This window comes from Opisthocomus hoazin, chromosome 2 (assembly GCF_030867145.1).
Source record: "Opisthocomus hoazin isolate bOpiHoa1 chromosome 2, bOpiHoa1.hap1, whole genome shotgun sequence".
In the NCBI taxonomy this organism is placed as follows: Eukaryota; Metazoa; Chordata; class Aves; order Opisthocomiformes; family Opisthocomidae; genus Opisthocomus; species Opisthocomus hoazin.
In genome coordinates, this window is record NC_134415.1 from 15,128,776 (window position 1) to 15,151,454 (window position 22,679).

Genomic DNA, 22,679 nt, shown 5'->3' on the forward strand with positions numbered 1-22,679 from the left:
TTGAGGAAGATATGTTATTCAGGAGTAAGAAGGTTTGGAGTTACAGCATTATTGAAGTTAGTAAATTACTTATAAAACTATTATGTGAAAGTGATTTTGACCTGAAGTCCTTAGGAATTGTGTTTTATTTGTAAGAGGATCAGCTAATTATAATTCCTCATTAAAAAATAGTGAAATAAAAATTCTTATAATACCAGATAACCTTTGTATAACATCTTAACTAATATCCTGTCTTTCGGTTTTGAAATGTTTGTTATATTATAAAGGGTGAGGCTGATAAACCTATGGAAAGAGTAACGGAGGTACCTAGTGGTACAAAACTGAGAGATCTTCAACAGAGTAAAACATCCATTGATATGGCAAAATATGAGAAAAATGCAGGATTGGGCTGGTTTATATTGTGTTTTATTTTGTATACTGATGAATTCAGAAGAGTCTATACATATATCAGCATACTTGAAAAAATCAGTGCACTTGAAATTTCGGTGCACTTGACCAGTGGTTGTATGCCTACTGGTTCCATGGGACGACTCTTTTGTGACTGCCCTCTTTTCCTATCTCATCCCGCTGGGAAACAGACCAGTTGATTTAACATTAGTCAAAGGATGAAATGGAATCTTTTAGTCAAATGAACTCTTTGGATTCTAATAAGCCTTGGAAGGATGGTATTCTACTTGATGTGGATGTTGATTGTATGAGTTTTTTCTCCTGCATAGCATCTGTTTGCTGTTTCCTAATGCTAATAATATGCAAAAGATGCACAAAAAATATTCCCTTTCACAGTATCTTTAATTAAAAGCTAGATTGTTGCCTTTTGTAATATTTAAATGCTCCCATGTATAAAGATTACTATACTGATGGAAGAATGCGCTGTTACATTGGGTACCTATTTGTAACTCTCTTCCTACACCTTTCAAGTGGGTGGGCCATAAGGCGGGGACTGGGGAAGCAAAGTCTGTCCCACCATAAGAGAAGACCAGGTTTGTGACCACCTGAGGAACCTGAATATACGTAAGCCTATGGGACCTGATGAGATGCATCCCAGAGTCCCAAGGGAATTGGCTGATGTAGTTGCCAAGCCACTCTCCATGATACTCTCCAAGCCACTGTCCCTGAAGAATAGTCATGAACAGGTCAAAAGCCTATGGGTAGGAATCAGAGACAGAGGCAACAAATGGAACCTGGTCATGGGTGTCTACTGCAGGCTGCCTGATGAAGCGGAGCCTACTGACGAAGCCTTCTTCCTCCAGCTCCAGGAGGCTTCACGCTTGCAGTCTCTCGTCCTACTGGGGGACTTCAATCACCCTGACATCTGCTGAAAAGCAGGACGGTGAGCTGTAGACAATCCAGGAGATTCCTGGAATGCATTGAGGATAACTTTTTAAGCCAGGTAATTGACACCCCTACCAGAGGGAATGCAGTACTGGACCTGATGGTCACCAATGCAAGTAAGCTCATCGCTGACATCAAGATGTGAGGCAGCCTAGGCTGAAGTGATCACACACTGAAGTTCAGTCTTGAGGGATATGGGAAAGGCGAGGACTACAGTCAGGACGCTAATTTTTAGGAAAGCCAGCTTCCAGCTCTTCAAGGAGTTAGTCAGCAGGAACCCCTGGGAAACGGTCCTCAGGGACAGGGGAGCAGAACAGAGCTGGCAGACCTTTAAGGATGCTTTCCATAGGGTGCAGGAACTCTCAGTCCCCAGGGGTAAGAAGTCAGGCAAGGAAGAGAAGACACTAGCATGGCTCAGTTGAGACCTGCTGGTCAAACTAAAAACCAAGAGGGAACTGCAAGGCAGTGGAAGCAGAAACAGGTATCCTGTTGTGTAGGGATGAGGTCAGGAGGGCCAAGGCCCGGCTGGAGCTGAATTTGGCAAGGAATGCTAACAATAACAAGGGCTTCTACAGGTACGTCAGCTAGAAAAGGAAGGTTAAGGAAAGTGTACTCCCCCTGATGAACAAGAATAGCAACCTCATATCAACAGATGAGGAGAAGGCTGAGGTACTTGACAACTTTTTTGCCTCAGTGTTCACTGGCAGCCTCTCTCCTTGCCCCTCCTGAGTCGATGGACTTCAAGATGGGGACCAGAGAGGTAAAGCCCTTCCCACTGTAAGGGAAGACCAGTTTCATGACCGCCTGAGGAACCTGAACGTACGTAAGTCTATGGGACCTGGTGAAATGCATCCCAGAGTCCTGAGGGAGCTGGCTGATGTCATTGCCAATCCACTCTCCATAATATTTGAAGGATCGTGGCAGTCAGGTGAAGTACCTGGTGACTGGAAGAAGGGAAACATTGTGCCCATTTTTAAAAAGGGTAGGAAGGAGGACCCTAGGAACTACCAACCTGTCAGCCTCACCTCTGCACCTGGGAAGGTCATGGAACAACAGATCCTCCCAGAAGCTATGCTAAGGCACATGGAGGCCAGGGAGGTGACTTGAGACAGCCAGCATGACTTCACCAAGGGCAGGTCCTACCTGACCAACCTAGTGGCCTTCTATGATGGAGTGACTACATCAGTGGACAAGGGAAGAGCTACAGATGTGATCTGTCTGGACTTCTGTAAAGCCTTCGAAACAGTCCCTCACAACATCCTGCTCTCTAAATTGGAGAAATATGGATTTGATGGGTAGACTGTTCAGTAGCTAAGGAATTGGTTGGATGGTTGCACCAGAAGGCAATGGTCAACAGCTGTATGTCGAAATGGACATCGGTGACAAGTGGTGTCCCTCAGGGGTGCATACTGGGACCAATGCTGTTTAACATTTTCATCAATGACTTAGCAAGACTGAGTGCACCCTCAGCAACTTTTCAGATGACATCAAGCTGAGTGGTGCAGTTGACACACCAGAAGGATGGGATGCCATCCAGAGGGACCTGGACAAGCTGGAGAGGTGGGCCTGTGTGAACCTCATGAGGTTCAACAAGGCCAAGTGAAAGGTCCTGCACCTGGGTCGGGGCAACCCCTGGTATCAGTACAGGCTGGGGGATGAAGGGATTGAGACCAGCCCTGCCAAGAAGGACTTGAGGCTACTGGTGGATGAAAAACTGGACATCGATTGACAATGTGCGCTCACAGCCCAGAAGGCCAACCATATCCTGGGCTGCATCAAGAGAAGCGTAGCCAGCAGGGCGAGGGAGGTGATTCTGCCTGCTCTGGTGAGACCCCACCTGGTGTACTGCGTCCACCTCTGGAGCCCTCAGCACAAGAAAGACCTGTTGGAGTGGGTCCAAAGGAGGGCCACAAAGATGATCTGATGGCTGGAGCACCTCTCCTATGAGGAAAGGCTGAGAGAGTTGGGGCTGTTCAGCCTGCAGAAGAGAAGGCTCCGGGGAGACTTTAGAGCAGACTTCCAGTACTTAAAGGGGGCTTATAAGAAGGATGGGGAGAGGCATTCTAGCAGGCCTTGTTGTGACAGGACAAGGGGTAATGGTTTTAAACTAGAAGAGGGTAGATTTAGACTGGTTATAAGGAGGACATTTTCTACCATGAGGGTGGTGAAACCCTGGCACAGGTTGCCCAGAGAGATAGTAGATGCCCCCTCCCTGAAAACATTCAAGGTCAGGTTGGACGGGGCTCTGAGCAACCTGATCCAGTTGAAGATGTCCCTGCTCATTTGCAGAGGTTTGGACTAGGCAAAAGTCCCTTCCAACCCAAACTATTCTATGATTCTAAAAATATGCAGAATTCTAGAAAGGAATTCTTACTTAGGAGAACACTAGCTTTGATTTCTTGATAAGTAAACCCCCTGAGAATTAGAATAGGAAGAACTTCCATATGAGTCAGTTCGTATAGAACTGATGCAAAACTTTTGAGCATTTGGAAATTGTCTGATAAGTGTTATATGCAGCTTCCACAGTTGTTCTGACACCTCTTTCTACAGGTTTGTTACTGATCTCCAAAATAAAATACTAAAAGATTTCCAGGAAAAAAGGAATATTTTCATTATTGACTTGCTTAATCATATCTTTAAAACTTGAAAATGCAAAATGTATAAAACAGTGACCCTGAACTTGTGGGTGAAGACTCTCCAGTCTGTATGTCTGAAGATCTGGGAAGTTTCTAGCTGAACCAGGAGCTTCTTGCTCCACCTTGGGTGGAGGTGTCCCAATGGCTTTGTCTTTGCTGCAGTGTCACTTTCTGTGTTTAGGACTAGGGTTTATCTTTTCTGAAACTAGCATTTGGTCAATTCCTCAAGCTGCAGCTTGATTCATCACCTTGCCGACTTAACTCATGTTGTGGCTTTACATGTCAGTAAAATGGACATAATAATTTTCTGATTTTGTGACATTGCTGTGTTAATATTTCATTTTGCTGTATCGTTTGTCTCTCATGCCCTGTCCTTGATAATAGGGAGGGTCTTTCGTTTAGTTTCTTTTCCTCGCCACTAGTTCATCAAGCTTTGATAACGCTGGGAGTTCTCTTCTGAAAATTCCTTATTTTACAGTACCCTTAAGTGTTTATATTATTAATGGATCTGTAGGAGTTTTCTCTACTACTTTTAGGTAACATTAATACGAATAATGTTAATACAAATTATATTAGATTCCTGCAAGGAAAAGAAGGACCATGATAAAATCTCCACAGGCATGTGATTTATGTTGCAGGAATGCTTTTCTCTAGTCTCAGAGCTTCAAACTTAATTTTGTTTTGATCCTCAAAATAAATATCCTTCTCCTCAACACACCCCTGCCCCAACCTTCCCATTCACTGGTACTAAATCTTTTTTCCAGCATGCCTGTTCTTTTTTTCATAGCCAATATGCCTTGTGTCTGGAGAATTCTTTTGATCCTACCATCAAAACAGCTTTTCTGAGGCTAACCAAGCCCTTCTCTCTTTTCATCTGTTTAATAACAGAAGTAAATGAACCAAGATAATTAGATTTTAAATAAAAAATGTCATTTACAAGTATTCTGTTTGATTCCCCCCCCCCCTTCTTCCTTTTCCTGCTTGCTCTTTTGGTGGCATGAAGGAAGGAAAATGATGTTCTGAAACCCCAAAACCTAACAAAAAATCCTAAAACATAGAAGAAACAAGTAATGAAATGAAGAACTTCAAAAACTGAAATTAAAAATCAAGCCATTTATACTACTGAAGTAGTTACCGTCCTCAATCTGTAAAGCATTGGTTAATAAACGTTGTCTTGTTTCTGGTTCTTTATATACTTAAATTTCCCTTGCTCAGTTGTTGAAATTTCCAAGGTTATTGTTGTCATTAGGTTTTTTTCTTAATTTTAACTTGAAGAACTGGAGACATTTCCTTTTACCAGTCAGGTTGATTCTGTATTTTCAAAATTTCAGTACAGCTGACTGCTTACTTGGGATTCTTGGTTCATTCCAGGCCATCCTACTACCTTTTCAGGCTGTGCTCTGTGAAGTCTCTAGCGTGACTGTTTAATTGTCCTGCTTTTTCTTTCTGGGCCTTCTTGTTAGGGCACATTGCACTCTTACAGGACTCTTCTTCCTTGTTAAAAGGACATGTTCTTCTTGACTTGGGTGCTTTTATACAGTAACATCCCAAGAGAGATGTTTCCTTAGAGCCTTTGGTATAAGGTGTGCGAGAGACAAATTCTGAGTGCCAACTTTGATACCTCAAGTACTGACCTCCCTTTAATCTTGGAACTTTTGGATGTCACCATGCTATTTGATGTTGCAGTGGTGTCACTGCAGGCTGTGTAAAGAGAGAAGGCAACATATAAAGTGGTCTTCTCTCTGGGAAGGTGCCCTTGTAGTAACTTCTGCTGTATCTGTTTTCCTTAGGCAAGTTATAGAGGGAGCAGCTCAGAAGCAACACTGTGCCTTGCTGATCAGCAATCTGAACTGCTAAATATTATAGAAATTACTTTGAGAGGGACCATGGCCACTATCAACAGGCTTATCCCAGTCTGGCCTGCTAAACTTCTTCAAACCTAATGCTCAGTGCCAAGGCTAAGCTACGCCGTGCAGGTGAATAGCTGCATGTGATAGGGCCCAGAGCTGGACTACAACTTCTTTTCCGTCTGTCCTTCTGCTCCAAAAGGCGCTTCAGAAGAATGTAGTGCTATAAAGCTCCTTTTGCTCTCTTATTGAGAACGGGATCACTTAGTCCGAATTTCCAGATGTTGTTGTTTTGGCAGTGTGACAGCTGTGCTTGGCTACCAGAATTCCTTGGGTTTCTTCCTGAAAGACTTCTGTCTCCAAAACAATGTTTTCCATGCTAATAGCCTGGATGATGGTCAAAGGTTTTCCTAGCAGAGCTGGCTGAAAAGAATGCAGACTATTTAAAAGTCCATCTGACACCATTTGCTACTTTGACATTCTCTATGCGTGGATTAAATGGGAAGTCAATGTATAAAAATTTGGAGGGTGGGGTTTTGTTTCCTTGGTCTGTGAATGAGTATGCAAAGCTTCGTTCCTCTGAATGGGAGGGAGTCTTTTCTGCAGAAAGGAACGTTGGCTCCCACCAGTCTTTTAAACATCTTTTTCAGCCCTTCTTCTAGAAAGTTGTCCTATCTTATTTACTCTGGTGATTCATATTTTTTTGTTGTTTGGTTTTGTGGGTTTGTTTTTTTTTTTTTCTTTTAAAGCAGTTATCTGGGCAAGAAAAGGAGAGGGAAATAATACAAGTTATTAACTGAATCATTTAATATTCTCCTGCAACTCCAATCATCAATGATAATGAATGTGAGGCAAAAGATAGAGAAGATACAGGCAAGTCTGAAAAAGCTTATTGTGAAAGCAGTAAAACTGAGTGGTAATTTCAGCTCATGAAACTTGGAAACTCAAGGTCCACAACTACATTTCCATCACGTGTGCCATTTTCTCTGTGAAAGCTGTGAATTTTCAGGAAGTTTGATCTGCCTATTTTCCTGGAGGTTATATGAATGTTGAATATAGGGTTGTTGAAGTGAAACCTAGTATTTTTATCTAGGCTTTTAATACCGCTTTCAGATAGTGTCTGTACTTGTTTTTATTATGTACGTTTTAAAAGATTTTTTGTTTCTTCTTTAGTAATATGTAGGCACTTATTTCTGTGTTTCATTCTTCTCGCAAGGGAACAGCATGTTCCAAAGCAATGTCTGTTAGATGGGTGAAGGTACAAATTCCTTGAACCTGCCAGTGCTAACTGTCACTTTTTCACTGATTCGTAGAAGTCGTCTTTTTTCTTCCTCCCCCCCCCCCCCCCCCCAGTAAGTATGTTCCTTTTATTGGGGCAGCAAAAGGTGAGATATTAGTACCGGATTCTCTAAGATTACTTACAGAGTCATCTCAAAGGGAAGCTGCTGTCACAACTTCTTTGGGGTTTTTTTAGCCATAACTCTTTTTTTCCTTCTACATCTGTGAAGGCAAAAGGCATAGAGTAAAGAAAATTAGATTCCTCTTTTTTTTTTGTATTTACAAGTAAGTTGAGAAGTAAATGTCAAAAGCAAAGGTATGATAAATAAAACTTTGGTTTCTGTACTCTTAGATCTTTGTTGGTTTAGTTCACTATCTTTTACTGTTATGGTAAGCACAATATTATCAAAAAAATCCTTGAAATGCCTGTTTTAAAACTGTCATATTGTAGAATATGTGTGCACATTATTTGTGAAATGTGAAATAATTAATACTGTTTTTTCAAGGACTAATTATGTATTTATAGTGACACACTGCTATAATGCAATATTTTAAGCATCCTTTGCAGATAATATAATAAAGGTTCTGTGAAATTTGTTGACTTTACTTGTATTTCTTCTTGCAAATTTCCTTTTGAGTAATACCTTACAGTGGAGAATATAACGACATTATCTAACACTGATGAGGTTAAAGGGAGACATATTAAAACTCTGTCTGTTGAGAGGTGGCTCTTCCTCATTCATTGCTCCCTGGTCCGAGATGAAATGGCTGTTGGGCAATTAAGGAGACATGCATGTTGAGGAGAACCAAACTTACTACTTTTCAAGCATAAAGAATAAACAAATGCATTGTGCTGATCATGCTTCTTACTAATGGGTAGTTTAATGCAGGAGTGGTCTTGGAATACTTACATATTTGAAATAGTTATTAACAAGTAGAGTTCTTATTTTCATTTCTTTAACTCATAATTACAGAATCTTCTGCTGAGCCCTTTTTTTCCTTTTGAAATGCATGTGCATTTGTAGTATGTGAAATTAATCTACAAGTTTTTTTATACAAACATATGTGATTTGCAATTGAAAATTGAAGTGCTATTCCATGAAGTTTCTCAGCTGTGATATTTGGTTATTCTCTTTGTTCATTTTCTTTTCTATTTTATTGAATCATTGCAGCTTCTTCCTATAACATGCCTATTGTTTGGGGCAAGAACTCTCTTAAATGTAAGCTTATCAGAAGTCTTAAGTGTTTAACTTTGAAACTGTTATGTTAATCATAAAGCAAAGAATCTGGAAACAAACATGACTATTGTTTATCTACATTTTATATCTTCCAGTTCTTTAGGCTGTTTTCTTAAATAAGCAAATAAACACTACTTATATGGAGAAAATACTCTATTTAGAATGGTCCAATCTCTAGAACTAACCAGACTATTTAACATACCTAGCCTCCCACATTACGTGGCATCTCATGTAATTGGTTGCCCATCTGCAGACTGAGGGCAGCACCATAAAAAAACAGAAGAGAACCTGCAAATATTTTCATTTGGCTTAGATTTAATGATTCTGCGTGGTCTTCCTTTCTCTTTGATTATTCCCTGCATAAAACTGGATGTAATATGATTTCCTAATGCGACAACGCTCTTCTGATGAATGGGTGCAGTTACTGCTATTAGTGTTTCACCAATTTTGATTTTTCAGAGAGAATTGGAGGAGAAGCCTAATTTTGCAAGTCTGGAGAATACAATAATTTTCAAACAATCTGGAACTACAGTTTTCTACGTTTTTACATGCAGCACTAGAGAAGCGTTGGTGTTGCACAGTACCACCTTCTTGTTTGCGTGACCAGCAAACAGTTCAGATGGTTAAAAAAAACCTTCAGGTTGATAAGCTGTCTTGGTTGTTGGGTTAATAAAAGATGGTTCTAAGATACGAATATGCTAAAACTGGAACTTGTCGTCTAGCTTTCAGTTTTCCTCTTGCTTATTCTTTCCCCTTATACGTGGCTTCATTTATTTATGGGGTTTTCCTTACTGTTCTTTGGTTTCAGATGCGAGTGTCTCTCTGGTTTATGTGGTTTCCCCATGTGCGAGGCAGGCTCCATTCCCCAGATAGTCTCGCGTGGAGATGGAACACCTGGCAAGTGCTGTGATGTCTTTGAATGTGTCAATGGTACGTGATGCTTTCTCTTGCACCTGGAGAGGAGGATTTTATCTGCCTGTGGGAGATGCTGGGCATTTGGTTATTTTCGCCATGTTGTCAAGAACTAAGAGAAATCATTTTCTTGAGGTTCGTTCAGTAAGAGGGAACTGGAAGTTCAGCTGAAGATACTTAAGTGGGAGAGTGTGTCATTTGTACTTTGTCATGTTGCTTTAATTTCTAAAGCACTTTTCCCTGTGACCCAGGGAATTATAGTTCTAGCAAGACTCCTTCACTGATTGTTTTTCAGGTGCTCCTTTGCCAGAAGCAAACAGTAGACTCCTTTTAGAAGTGAAATTTTTGCAAAGCACTGCAGCTGCCTGTTGCAGTACTGTAAACAAAAGCATGCTGTTTGGACTGTGGGGTTTGCTTTAGGAAACATTTGCAAAGTAATTTTTAACATGAAGGGTACAGCCTTTGGAAATTTTAAGTCAGTGTAAGAGTAGTCTGATTTTCATTATTTGCTTCCCAATGTAAATATTTAGAAAATGTTTAAAAATCTTGAATATGTTGTGCAAGTGACTGTATCTCAGGACTGCTCTATGCTGTATATCTAGAACTGCATATGTGCTGTATGTGGTGAGTTGGGATGAGACCTGGATATTTGACTATTGGTAGACAGAAGGAGAAAAAAAAGACTCTTGAAGGGCTGCATGCTCAGACAATTTCTGAGCATAAAAAGTTACATGTTGGTGTAATATTTTCAAATTAATATTATTCAGCAATTTTTAATCTTGTTCAGTGGTGCATGTGTCATATGTTTGAAACAGCTTTTATTTTATATTCTTTATTGCATATGCACATAAACGTACGTAGAGAGAGTGACATTGGCCCAGGAGAATGTTTGTGATGTTTACACACAGCAGTATTTTGCATACTCAAATACTGATTCAAAAATGATAGTTAGTACATATAATGGGACCTTATATATAAAAATTAACTTCTTTCATATGAATAAAAGAATTTGCATCAGGAAGAATCACATATTCTTTAAGTTTCAGATTAATTTTTTCACTGTTTGGGGTAGGATTGTAGATATTGTAGAACTAAATGCAACTTACCTAATTTTTGTTTATATACTGCCTGTTATACTAAAGTAATATTTTTTTTCCTTTGTTTCGTATTCGTGTAATTCTGTTAAAGTATCATTTCTGAATTTGATTTAACTTGTGCAACACCTGAATGCAATGTTTGATTCGAGATTCACTTTAGTACTTCGAGCAAGAAATGGGAAGCGAATTTCTGATACGATGTCTTTGCTGGTGTGAAACAGTCTCAAAGGTGCAAACCACCTTGCTAACATTCCTGGGTCTCTTCAGTCCGCAAGTTATTTGTGGGTACTGCTATCAAAATTGTTGCAGTATGTATCATATCAGGTGTTAGATGGAGCTGTTTGAATTGCCTACTTTTTTTGCCCCTAGTCTTTTTCATATCCTATTTCCAGGGAGGAGTTATTTTTCATTGTTAACAGTGAACTTGGACTGTCTTGGCGCTGTTGCCCTGTGCGTCATTGCCTTATTGCTCACTGCAACTCACTCCAGAGGATCAACCTGCTTTGGGGTCAGGATTTATTTTTGCCTCTCAGGCTTTCCCATTCCTGATCTTCACCTTAGTAGCCTATGAAGACAGAGTAAATTGGAAGAAAACGTAGGAGTTTGTGAAGGGAAGTTGATGCCACAGAGCAAAGCAGGCCAGATTGGGGGAAAATGAAGGTTTGTAGGAAGAGATGATCTTTTGTCTTGTCTATATCCTTTAAACGTTAGTATTAAAATATTACAGGGTAGCGTGAAAATTATTTTTTTAGTAAATTCCTCTTTAAAAAAAAAATCCGTGAAACTTGATCAGAAAAGTTAAATACTTGTGGGTTTTTTTTTTGAAAAGGACATTTGACTTTATGCTACTTCATGTTGCAATCAGATTTAAAAAAATAATGCTGTATGAAGTGACTTGAAAGTGCTTTAAGTATATTTAGAAGTGTGAAGCTTCCAGGTGCAATTACTAATGATGCTTCATTTTGGAAAGAGGAAATAGCTATAAGCCTGAATGTGATAAATATTTTTATCAACAAGCTGGGAGCTGCTGTGAAACTCCTCATGAGGAGTTCTGTATGTGGTGTTTGGATTGTGTAGTAGATCATTAGTAAAGAGGACAGAATAGTCATAGAACTTGATCTGCATTGCTTTATAATTTGGGGTTTTTTTCAAAAGCATTTTAGGATGATTAGGTGGTTCTTGTATCAGGGACAAGTATTGCAAGCCACACCTCTAAAACCTCTAAATTGCCAGAAAACTAATTCTGATAAGAACTCACTAGATAAATGTCTAGTGCAGTGACAAACTGGTAGATATATGTGTGTGTGTGTATATATATAAAATCCCTACCATTACTTCTGTCAGTTTAAAATAAAGAGGAAGGGGGAATGTTGTTCATGAGACTGACAGTTGAATATAATATCTAGTTCTGGTTTTTAAAAAGATCTTGAAATACTAACAAGTGCAGAAGAGATATAGTAGACATCAGTGACAGATGGAGAAAATATCTTACAATGGTAGGCTTAGATCAATTTCTTCACTTCATTAAAAAAAATTGCCATCAAAGTAACGACAGCCAAGTCTGTGAGATCTAGGACGTGCTGTTCTCAGCAGTGAGGATGGTTCGCTGTTGGCACAAACTGCCAGGAAGGTGCTGAATTCCTTGTCTTCATCCTTTGCAGTTAGGATTAGATGCCTCTTTAAAGAGTGTGTTTTAATCAAATGTAAGTTAATGGATTTATAGATGGTAAGTGAGGAAGTTGTGTAATCAGTGTTACCAATGAGTTCCATTACTTCTGTGTTTGAAAACCTTTGAAAACAGGCAAGAGGATGGAATAAAAAGGACATGTGCACAGTCGCATTAGTATAGTTTTCCTGCTGTTGTAACATCTACTTACTGTTAGAATTAAAGAACTCTGCTGGGGGAGAGAGAGGGAGGGAGCAGTCAGAAATTATACTGATCATGAGTTACCTTAAAATGAAAACATCCATTACAAAGAAGTGTATGTAGACTGCAAAAAATCCATTTTGTGTATTGTGGGGTGACTAAATTGTGTATTCAGTTGACCCTAATGATGTGCAGAGTGTTACAGCGGGCCAGCCTTCTGCAATATTCGTTGCAAGTATGTGCTAATGTGATAGATGCAGAGTTGAGTGTTCAGAGGAAATATGGGGGGGCTGCCTTTACCTTGTAGGAAAGAGGTCTGCTCTTGTTGCAGACCGGCATTAGGCAGTGTTGAGGGGGTAGTTAATGAATAAGGGCAGCAAAAGACGTGTCCTATACAGACTCTGCAGTATGTTCTTGTTGTTGTTTGTCAGCATTTTTGGGACAGATCAGTCATTCTTTCACAACCGGTTTTCCTGGATTTAATACAAAACTGATTTAGAAGCTGTAGAATATATCTGTAGGTAATATGTGGCTACCAATACACACTGTCTCAAACTAGCTTTTGGTGAGTCTGTCTTAGAAAAGCATATCAGTCTGCAGTGAGAGAAACTTCTACAGTGATTACTCTTTGCAGATCGTGGAGTTGTTGTTGTTGTTGTTCCTGTTTGATTATAAATACAGCAGTAAGTCAATACACTAATCATTATTTTCATGCTTCATATTGGGTGTTTCCTTATGCTTCCCATCATGTGTAATCTGCTGTTTCTCATATTCTGTTATATAATAAATAGACATTATTTATTACCAAAACGACATTTATTCCTTCTTGGAAATGGTCCTGATATTTTTATTTAATTGGAGCTTGTTGTTAAATACCTGCTGTCTGTGGCTGTTCAATCTTTGTATAGGTTGAGCTGCTTCTGGGATTTTTTTATACAGGAAATAATCTAGAAAGTGCTGAGAACAACTTTCTTGTTGGTGACAAGAAAAAAAATATGTTACAGAGAGCTGGTGCTCCTCATAGTTCTGTGTGGCGTTTTAATCATTCTGAATACATGCAGACATCAGAGTATTTTACATAGAACTGTTATACTACCTGGAGACTTAAATTTGCGCTTTTGAAAATACTGCTGTGGTTAAAAGAATTCATCATTGCTATTAATGCACAGGTATTACTCTTGTTAGAATGTGGTTCTCGTCCCAAAAGTCAGTCATTTAAAAAGGTCAGTTTTAAGGCATGTATTGATTCCTTCATTTTGAAGGAAAGCATCTTTGTAAATAAAATCATTCCATATTGTTTAAATGTGGTAGGAATCAAACCAAAGTTCCCTTTTCATGCAATCAAGTTCATCTGTCATGATTTTTCCAGTATGAGTATTTGGGCCATCCCAGAGCACACCCTGCCTGGTCTTTGGATGTCAAAATGGTGTGTCGGACAACAACGACAGCACAACTTTGTTGTTTCTTGCTCTTGTTTCCTTGTCAGAATAAAGGTCTTTACTGTTTACTTTGTAGATAAAACCTTGCAACTCTCTGGAACTGTTGGTAAACACTGATTTATGAAGCAATAGTGGTAAGATTTTGTTGGCTGTCTTCGCTCAGAAGATGGCTGGCTGGCTGTTTCTTCTGATCTTACTTTCTTGATGACCCTCAGGGCAAGCCCCAGGTCATGCATGTAACAGAATTTTAGCCTGAAGGAGACAGAAGCGTGAATTGCTAAATATAAATCTCTGGCTGCCATAAAATAGTAGAACTAGAGGTATAGCTGAGGTAGCTATATACATCACTGCTTCTTGCATGTAGGAATCAAAGATTAGTATGTTTATGTTCGGTAGTGAAGTTTTCAGAGAAGAGCTAAATCCGTAGTCAAATGTGCTCATTCCTGAGAAAGGTGAGGTAGATACAGAGCAAATGAGGCAACACAGGAAATCTGTAGCAACTAATTTCATATAATATATGAAACTCAAAATGAGGTTTTGCCCATTGCGTGGTTCCAGTGCATTGTAACAGAGTGCACATTTCAGTGAAAGTGAGGGTATATATGGCTTTGCTTAAAGACAGATATTCCAATTGCCATGAAGTTTCCCTGCTTGCATTTATCTGAAATCTGCCTTCCCTCTAGGGAATATTGGATAGTATCTGATGTAAATTTAGGGAAAATTGAGCAAGAGATTCCCAAGATACAGTTCTTCCCAAAATCCTACATTTTACCAAAATTAATTCAAGATTTCTATTGATCCACACAGAATATATGATTCACCAGGATTTTTGTCTACTAATCCTGGTGAGCTGCCTTTTCTCATGGGAGAGCTTGTAAGGAAAAAAATTGATTCAGAGTTAAATTACGAACTTCAGCAAATGAATCTAAAGAGATTGAAAGCTGCACGTGCAGCAAGAGTGGAAGTGTTTGGAAACAAGAGAGTATCCAAACTCTTCTCTAATTAGGTATTGACGCGTGGGTCTCTTGAATGCACGTCGTGCTACAGCACATACTAACTGGGAGCTGTGCCTTAGCAGTGTAAGAGAGCAATTAGCAAGCATCCTGCAGCTGCTTCCTTCTGCCAGTCGCAGCTTCCACTTCTCAGGAAGTTTGCTTGAATACAATTGCTGCTTTAAAGGGGTCTCTGATTGCTTTATGAAAGATGGTAAATTACACATGTGAAAGTAGTCCCTGTTAATGTGCCCATGGGGTCGAAGGCTGCTTTCTGCCACCGCCACATGTGAGCTGTGACTTGAGAGCCCAGCCTCAGCAGGAGTGGCTGTGGAGCCCCGATTCGCATCCCTTTCCCTGGGAGGTGAGGCATGAATTCTCCTTGCTGTGTCCCTGGAGAACGGGACTACCTGATGCACGCCTGAATAGAACTTCATGAAACTTATTTTCTGTTTTCTCTTAAGAAGTAAGAATTTCGCCAAGGTAACAGAGTCTTTCACAGAGCAGAGAAATGAATACAGTCCTGATCCTAATTAAACATTACTGCATATTTCTCTCTGGGCATCTGAAAACACAGGATTTTGTGTTGGACTTTAAATAGACATCTGCTTAAAAATAACAGGAGGCAAAATGCAGCTTGCATTGAGCAAAAGATAACAAACTGTTTGGTAAGTACTAAAAGGAAGATTAATGTTAGAGGAAGATAATCTGATGCCAAAAAGGTAGCGAGATTTAGTGGTTGTAAAGTCAAGTTTTGTTTTTTGGGCTTGCTTGTGTTCTTTTCAGTCAGAACATTTGAACAGTATTTGGAAATCACAGCTAATCACCAGCCACAGCAGTGTGAGAATTTGGACTAGTACAGTAAAAAAGCAGGTCAAACTGCCAAACCAGATCAAATGTTTTAGATCCTCTGAACCTGGATTATGCTTTCTATAGCCAAAATTGGGAAAAATATCTGAAACAATGTAAGTCATTCCCAGTTACATTTAAAACAGGAGGGAGAAGGAAGATGCAGAAAACTGAAGGCCAGTCAACCCAAAATTCCTGGTAAAAATATTCAGTCTGTAGATGCATATAAACAAAATATAAATAAATAAAATGTAAATAAATAAAAGAGGAGGGGTAGCGATTGTCGAGACCACAGCTGGATGTGAAGCCAAACTGAAAAGTTTTTACAGCGGTTCACTGAGAGTGGGAGGATTGGCCAGTGGGTAGTAGAGGCTGAGTTTTGAATAACATAAGGACAGTCTTACTCACTTCTTTCATTCATATCAGTTAATGAAAAACAAGACACTAGGTAGATTCTGTGGAACTGATGGTATGTCATGTACAAGGAATATTAGATGCCAGATGGTGCAGTTCTGTCTGGTTTTAAAAGTTAAAAAAAACCCCTACTTCTAGTATTTACTTTGAAGTAGAATAATTTTTGACAAAGTGAATTTTCGTGGTAGCTAATGTCTTCAGTAATGTTCTGACTCTCAGATATTTCTAGATGATTAAACAACAAAAGGCAAGGTTAGAATTAAATATTTTTCTTAAAGAATGGAAGAAATGGTTAGACCTGTTAATAATGCCAAACCACGGTCTTGTGTTACAGATTCGGTGATTCTTTTTTCCTGCAATTTTCAACTTCTCTCACACACTGGAGGCTTATCAGAGATGTACAGGCAGTGCATGATGGGCTATGCCAGTACCTTTTAGTGGTGCTGAGATTGTTTCAGATGCCTGTGTCTTGGTAACATGCCTAGGGCTGAAATGATCACAACTTGTATTTTCTCCTGTGCTAGACTGACAGAGACTATTGGGATTTAAACACATTCCTCTGTTACGAAGAATGTGGCTTGCTTCCAAGAATTGCTTGGCAATTATATCAAGAAAATCTGTCACTGGGGGTTTTAGAGCACAGCCCAGATTTCAGAGCTCGGTGGCCTCAGCTCCTCCTTTGGCTGTTCGGGTGGTTCGCTGTGGTAGGGCTGTAACCAACTGTGGGACATCAAACAGCAACACTGCTTAATTTCCGGAAGGAGGTACAGAGAAAAGGGGGATAGCCTAGAGGAAAGCCACAGAAACCGTCAAACGCTGAAGAGCTTCACCCAATGAAGAAAAATTAAAATTCAAAGAAATACGTGCATTTTATCTGTAAGAGAGGATGAAGGCAGGGACACCCAGGATGAGTCCTCTCAGCAACAAATTTGCACGTTGGAGGAAGGTAAAGAAACAGTAGGACATATACCTTAAAGATGGGAAAAGTAGTGAAATGTGGGAAACTTCCTGTCTGTTTGTTTGCTGTGTCTGTCTAACCTGAATTACCCTTGCTGTGATTTGAGCTTAGATACAGTAGTTAGAACTCTGGAATTGTTTAATAGGGAGGTTGCAATTTCTCCATTACAGGCGGTTTTAAAGAAAAGATTAAGCAGGGGATGTGTCAGATACAGCTGATAGGACTGCATGAGGAATCGCTTAAGCGATCTGAATGCCCACAAATCCATGGGCCCCGATGGAATGCACCCACGAGTGCTGAGGCAGCTGGCGGATGTCATTGCTGAACCACTCTCCACCATCTTTGAGAGGTCCTGGAGGACAGGAGAGGTGCCCGAGGACTGGAGAAAGGCCAATGTCACTCCAATCTTCAAAAAGGGCAAGAAGGAGGACCCAGGGAACTAAAGGCCCGTCAGCCTCACCTCCATCCCGGGAAAGGTGATGGATCAGCATATCCTAGAGGTATCACATCAAGCAAATAAAGGAAAAGAAGGTTATCAGGAGTAGTCAGCATGGATTCACCAAGGGGAAATCATGCCTGACCAATCTGATAGCTTTCTACGATGACATGACTGGCTGGGTAGACAAAGGAAGAGCCGTGGATGTTGTCTACCTAGACTTCAGCAAGGCTTTTGACACAGTCTCCCATAACATCCTCCTAGGGAAGCTGAGGAAGTGTGGGCTGGATGAGTGGTCGGTGAAGTGGATTGAGAACTGGCTGAATGGCAGAACTCAGAGGGTTGTCATCAGCGGCGCTGAGTCTAGTTGGAGGCTGGTAACTATTGGTGCCCCCCAGGGGCTGGGCTCGGTCTTGTTTAACTTCTTCATCAATGACCTGGATGAAGAGTTAGAATGTACCCTCAGCAAGTTTGCTGATGACACCAAACCGGGAGGAGTGGTGGATACACCGGCAGGCTGTGCTGCCATTCAGCGTGACCTGGACAGGCTGGAGAGTTGGGCAGAGAGGAACCTGATGAGGTTCAACAAAGGTAAATGCAGGGTCCTGCACCTGGGGAGGAACAACCTCATGCATCAGTACAGGCTTGGGGTGGACCTGCTGGAGAGCAGCTCTGCAGAGAGGGACCTGGGTGTTCTGGTGGATGACAGGTTGACTATGAGCCAGCAGTGTGCCCTGGCTGCCAAGAAAGCTAATGGGATCCTGGGGTGCATTAGGAGGAGTGTGGCCAGCAGTCAAGGGAGGTTCTCCTTCCCCTCTACACTGCCCTGCTGAGGCCTCATCTGGAGTACTCTGTCCAGTTCTGGCCTCCCCAGTTCAAGAAAGATGAGGAGCTACTGGAGAGAGTCCAGCAGAGGGCTACGAGGATGATGAGGGAACTGAAGCATCTTTCCTGTGAGGAAAGGCTGAGGGAGCTGGGCTTGTTTAGCCTGAAGAAGAAAAGGCTGCGAGGGGACCTAATAAATGTTTATAAATATCTGAAGGGTGGGTGTCAAGAGGATGGGGCCAGACTCTTTTCAGTGGTGTCCAGCAACAGGACAAGGGGCAATGGGCACAAACTGAAGCACAGGAAGTTCCGTCTGAACATGAGGAAGAACTTCTTCCCTCTGAGGGTGACGGAGCACTGGAACAGGCTGCCCAGGGAGGCTGTGGATTCTCCTTCTCTGGAGATATTCAAGACCTGCCTGGACAAGGTCCTGTGCAGCCTGCTGTAGGCAACCCTGCTTTGGCAGGGGGCTTGGACTAGATGACCCACAGAGGTCCCTTCCAACCCCTAACATTCTGTGATTCTGTGATTCTGTTGGGGGATCTTTCACTGCTCTTTTCCATGATGCAGCCTCCACCCAGTATGGTGACTTCTTCTGTCTCTGTGGGAGACACCTCGCAGTCTTGTCTACCATCTGTAAAAAAGACGTGTAGATCAACCTAGACAAGGGGTGTATTCTGAAGCTGCCTGAAGATTACTGGGTTAGGATCTGCTGCTGAGGTGGACAGAAAACTTTAAGATTGTTGTTGAAAGTCAGCACTGTATATAGGTTGTGGCAGCTGGGTATCAAAGTGGTTACTAATGTGATGATACAGACTTTCTCTGCTGGAAATCTTGCTATAAAAATCTGATTATTTCCGTTTTGTCTTAAAGGTAAATTGCTGAATTTGATTTTCCTCAGCATCTTGAGTGTCTTTTAGTATCTTTTACACACCGCAGGTGCCACAAAATAATGTTTCTTTCCTTTAAGCTATTGCAAGTCTGTATAAATAGTTGTATAAATGCATGCATAAATAATTGCATTGATTTAAAAAGAAGAGTTACAGGTTTGTTTTAATTCCGATCTCTGTTTCTGGATGACCTTTTTAGAAGATGCAGGACCAAAGGACGTTTAGAATGGTCCTGCAGTCTTGTTAACAGGGAGTACACTGCACTGAGCAGTACAACCTGGAGAGTAAGAACCCAAATGGTTTTTTTTCTGCCTGTGGTGTTCTTATATATTTGCAAGGAAACAAAAGCATATAGTGTGTTGTCCTTTGACATTGTTATGGGCTAATTCCAATGAATATTCTTAGAACTCCCTTTTTTTAAACTCCCTATCAGCGCAGCTTTTGAAAAACAGAAAACTTTTCTGTGTTTTGTTTATATGGACACAGGATTCAAGTTTATCAGTTTCCTTCCCTTTCATTTAATTGAAAGTTCACAGCACTTGCCCCAGTTCCTTCCAAGAGCCTGGTATAAATACTTCTGTATGCTGAAGGAACATCCAAAGTGCTGGAATCACGAATCTTTTAATCCTTTAAACAACAGAAGATTGTTTTGAACCTCGTTTCCGATTTGGGAGGGCAGGAATTTCTGATATGAGAAAAGAAAGTGCCCAAACTTGCCCGCAGACTGCTGATACCTGAAGCACCTCATGCGCTCGTCGTGACCGTGGGCAGAATTGCTGCCTCGCAAGGGATGGCTTGCCAGACTTGCATGTGTTTCTGAGCTGTTCCGTGACTAATCAAAGAAAACCACAAGTATTGGGAAACTACAGAAATCTCAATAGCAGAAGTTTTATTTTGGGCTACTTCAGCCAATAGCACTGTATTTGATTAGATATAAAAGTGTAAGGTAAATTACCTTAGAAAACTGATTTGATAAAACAGTTTGTGTCTGTTTGCAGTTCATATTGGAGATAGAGGTCTTGAGGAATAATCATGGTTTGTGTCTGTGTAGTGTGAGGCTGTGTGGTTCGCTGCAACACCGACTTTCAGGGCTCTCGGCTCTTGCTCACAGAGCAAAAAGGCTGTGGCTGTGAGATCTGCAGAGCTAAATTTGTGCCAGAACTATTTCTCATTTAACTCTGTGGCTGGAGCTTTAATGCCAAATCAAGTCCAGTCTCTTAGTCATGCTTAACTTTATATGGGAGCAGAGATGTGATAACATCTGTCCTACCATAGCCAGTATAAAGTCAGTATTGTTCTGGTACTGTCCGCTCTGTCCTGGCTCCTTTCACAGATGGGCAGTTGTACGTCTGTGCTTGGTCTGGATCAATCTTGTGTTACTGGATTATCTGATGGCTGGCAGACACTGAATTCATGTTCACGAATCCATGGCCTGGGAGTCTGTCTCATGCCTACTGTTTTGATGTGTTAGTCTGCATCAGAAAAGGGATTTGGGGTTTCCAATACGTTTAAGCACTTTGTACTATGAAGTTCAGTGAATTTAAATTACTTTGTCACTCAGCGAAGCTTTGGTACTTGAAGAATTCTATCTCTAGTATTCTCTTTAATGGCAGAATAATGGGTTCATGGTTACTGGCCTTTAGGAAAAGATGTGTTTATTTAATGTTAGCTTTATGTTCTTTCACTCCTTTGTGGCTGCCGTACGTAGACCAGTAAGGCAATAAAATTAGCACTTTTATTTTAAAAGGAGAGAACTGAGAGAATCTTCTGGCCTGTAGTGGTGGAAGAAATGCATCGTTACAGTTCCATGGTGTGGTGCGCCCTCTTTGATTAAGCTTCAACTTTGAGTGTCTAAAACTGGAGTTCTTTGTACAGTGCTTGTTTTGGCTTGACTGAGTCTAAAGACTGCAGTTTTACATATGTTTCTAACAAAAGTGATCTCATAGCTGGATGTATGGGCTTAGGTCAGTAGTTTAGTAGGAATGTATACACTACCGTAAATCTGGATGGTAAAAATACACATATAGTGAAATTCTATGGTGGTTTTCATTGTAGGAATAAAACATACTCTTTCCTTGCAGGCTTTACAGTTACTTGCTTAATCTTGTCTGGACATTTTAAAAATGAATGATAATTTGTGGAAGATGATGTTTCTACTTCTAATTAGACAAGAATTCAGATTTACTGTTTGGAGGGGCAGAAATCAGTAAAAATCTGGAAAGCTGCAATCAAAACAGTAAGGTCAGGCGCAAATGGATTAAAGGCCTTTTGAGCTGTGTTGGCACTCCTTCCTTTTTGAGAAGGTTTTTAGACTAACAGCTTGAGCTACATAAACTTGAAATATTTCTCAAGTGTTTGTTTATGTGAATTGCTTTCTAATGAGGTCATAGCTGTTTTCCCGGACAGAGTGGTATTTCCTCCTCTGACTTTTTTTTTTTTTTTTTAATGCCGCTTTCTGCATTATGCCTTGAAGACAGAACAGGCATATGAAAATCAAACATTGCTCAGGAGGATACTTCCAAGTTGCATCTCTAATGCTGTACAATCATATTAAAACGACTGGAGGCTGGAGCACAGTATAAGTGCATGTGGAAGGAAATACGAGAGTCCCTGAAAAGCTTTAGAGTTTTGACGATGATACAGGTTTTCATTAGGAGTAACTCAGATGCAAAGTTTTTACCCCCCAAAAGTAAGAGGATTGGGGTGGGTGGAAAGGAATCTGCAAAAAAAATTCAATTTAAATACTTTTTCATCTCCCATGTGTGATTAAGCACTAACCAAAAAAGAAAAATCACCTGACCACAGAGTGGGCATAATTTTCAGCCCTGTGTGGCTAGGCATTACACATGTAAGTAAATAAATAGTCTTTTCCATATATTCTACAGAAATTAACAACATAGGCAATTGTTCTTCTTTCCTTTGCTTAGTTCAGATGTAATGAGATGTGCTGTTCTTAATTTTGACTTTTTTGCTGAAATGAATAGCTTCCTGTTTGCAGAACCTTTGGCTTTTGAGACTGCTAGATTCGTAGCTTCCGACAAAATACATCTGTTTGCTAGATACTGTTTTACTTCAGGTAGCCATTTTCGGGTATCTTGGGCTAGTGTCACAGGCCAAACAGTGTATTCTGAAGTGGGGAAGAGGGAGGAGGCTTAATTTGTTTAGTGATGTAATGATGAAACTGTGTAGTAATGATTTCCTAATGATTAATGTGACATCTTATGGTTGAATATAAATGTGGAGTAGTTCTTCTATGGCGTCTTGAGTCGCCGTGCTTCGGGCCTGGGCTGCAGAGCGGCACAGCGCTGCCCGCGTGTTGACGAGGCTGGCTGAGCGGCGTGCGCTCAGCTGGCCATAGCTGGCGGAGGAGAGCTCTGGGGGGGGGTAACCACAAGCTCAGATGCCCTAAGGAGACCTTGTGGTGTATTCGTGGTGTGTTGATCTGCTTCATAATCTGGAACCAAACCTCTTTGGGATAAACATAATAATTTTAAAAAGCTGGTTAAATCTGCAAACTGTTTCATTGGTTTAGTTAGCATCTTTTTTTTTTCCCTAATGTTAACAAAGTAAATAGGCAATGTCCTTCGCTAAAATACTTAGGAATTTTCAGAGGCTTTTAGTTTCCCACGAAGTTTGGATTTAATTATATGTTAGGGCTCTGCTGTAGAT

General features: G+C 40.6%; 1 protein-coding gene across 3 annotated transcripts in view; it reads left to right on the forward strand.

Moving 5' to 3' along the window:
- CRIM1 (cysteine rich transmembrane BMP regulator 1) overlaps positions 1 to 22,679 on the forward strand; it is a 202,181-nt gene that overhangs the window by 114,161 nt on the left and 65,341 nt on the right. For all 3 annotated transcript variants that reach the window (XM_075412684.1, XM_075412685.1, XM_075412686.1), the window contains one exon: positions 9,140 to 9,261. In XM_075412684.1, coding sequence (XP_075268799.1) covers positions 9,140 to 9,261 — 122 coding nt within the window. The remainder of the gene's footprint in view (positions 1 to 9,139; positions 9,262 to 22,679) is intronic.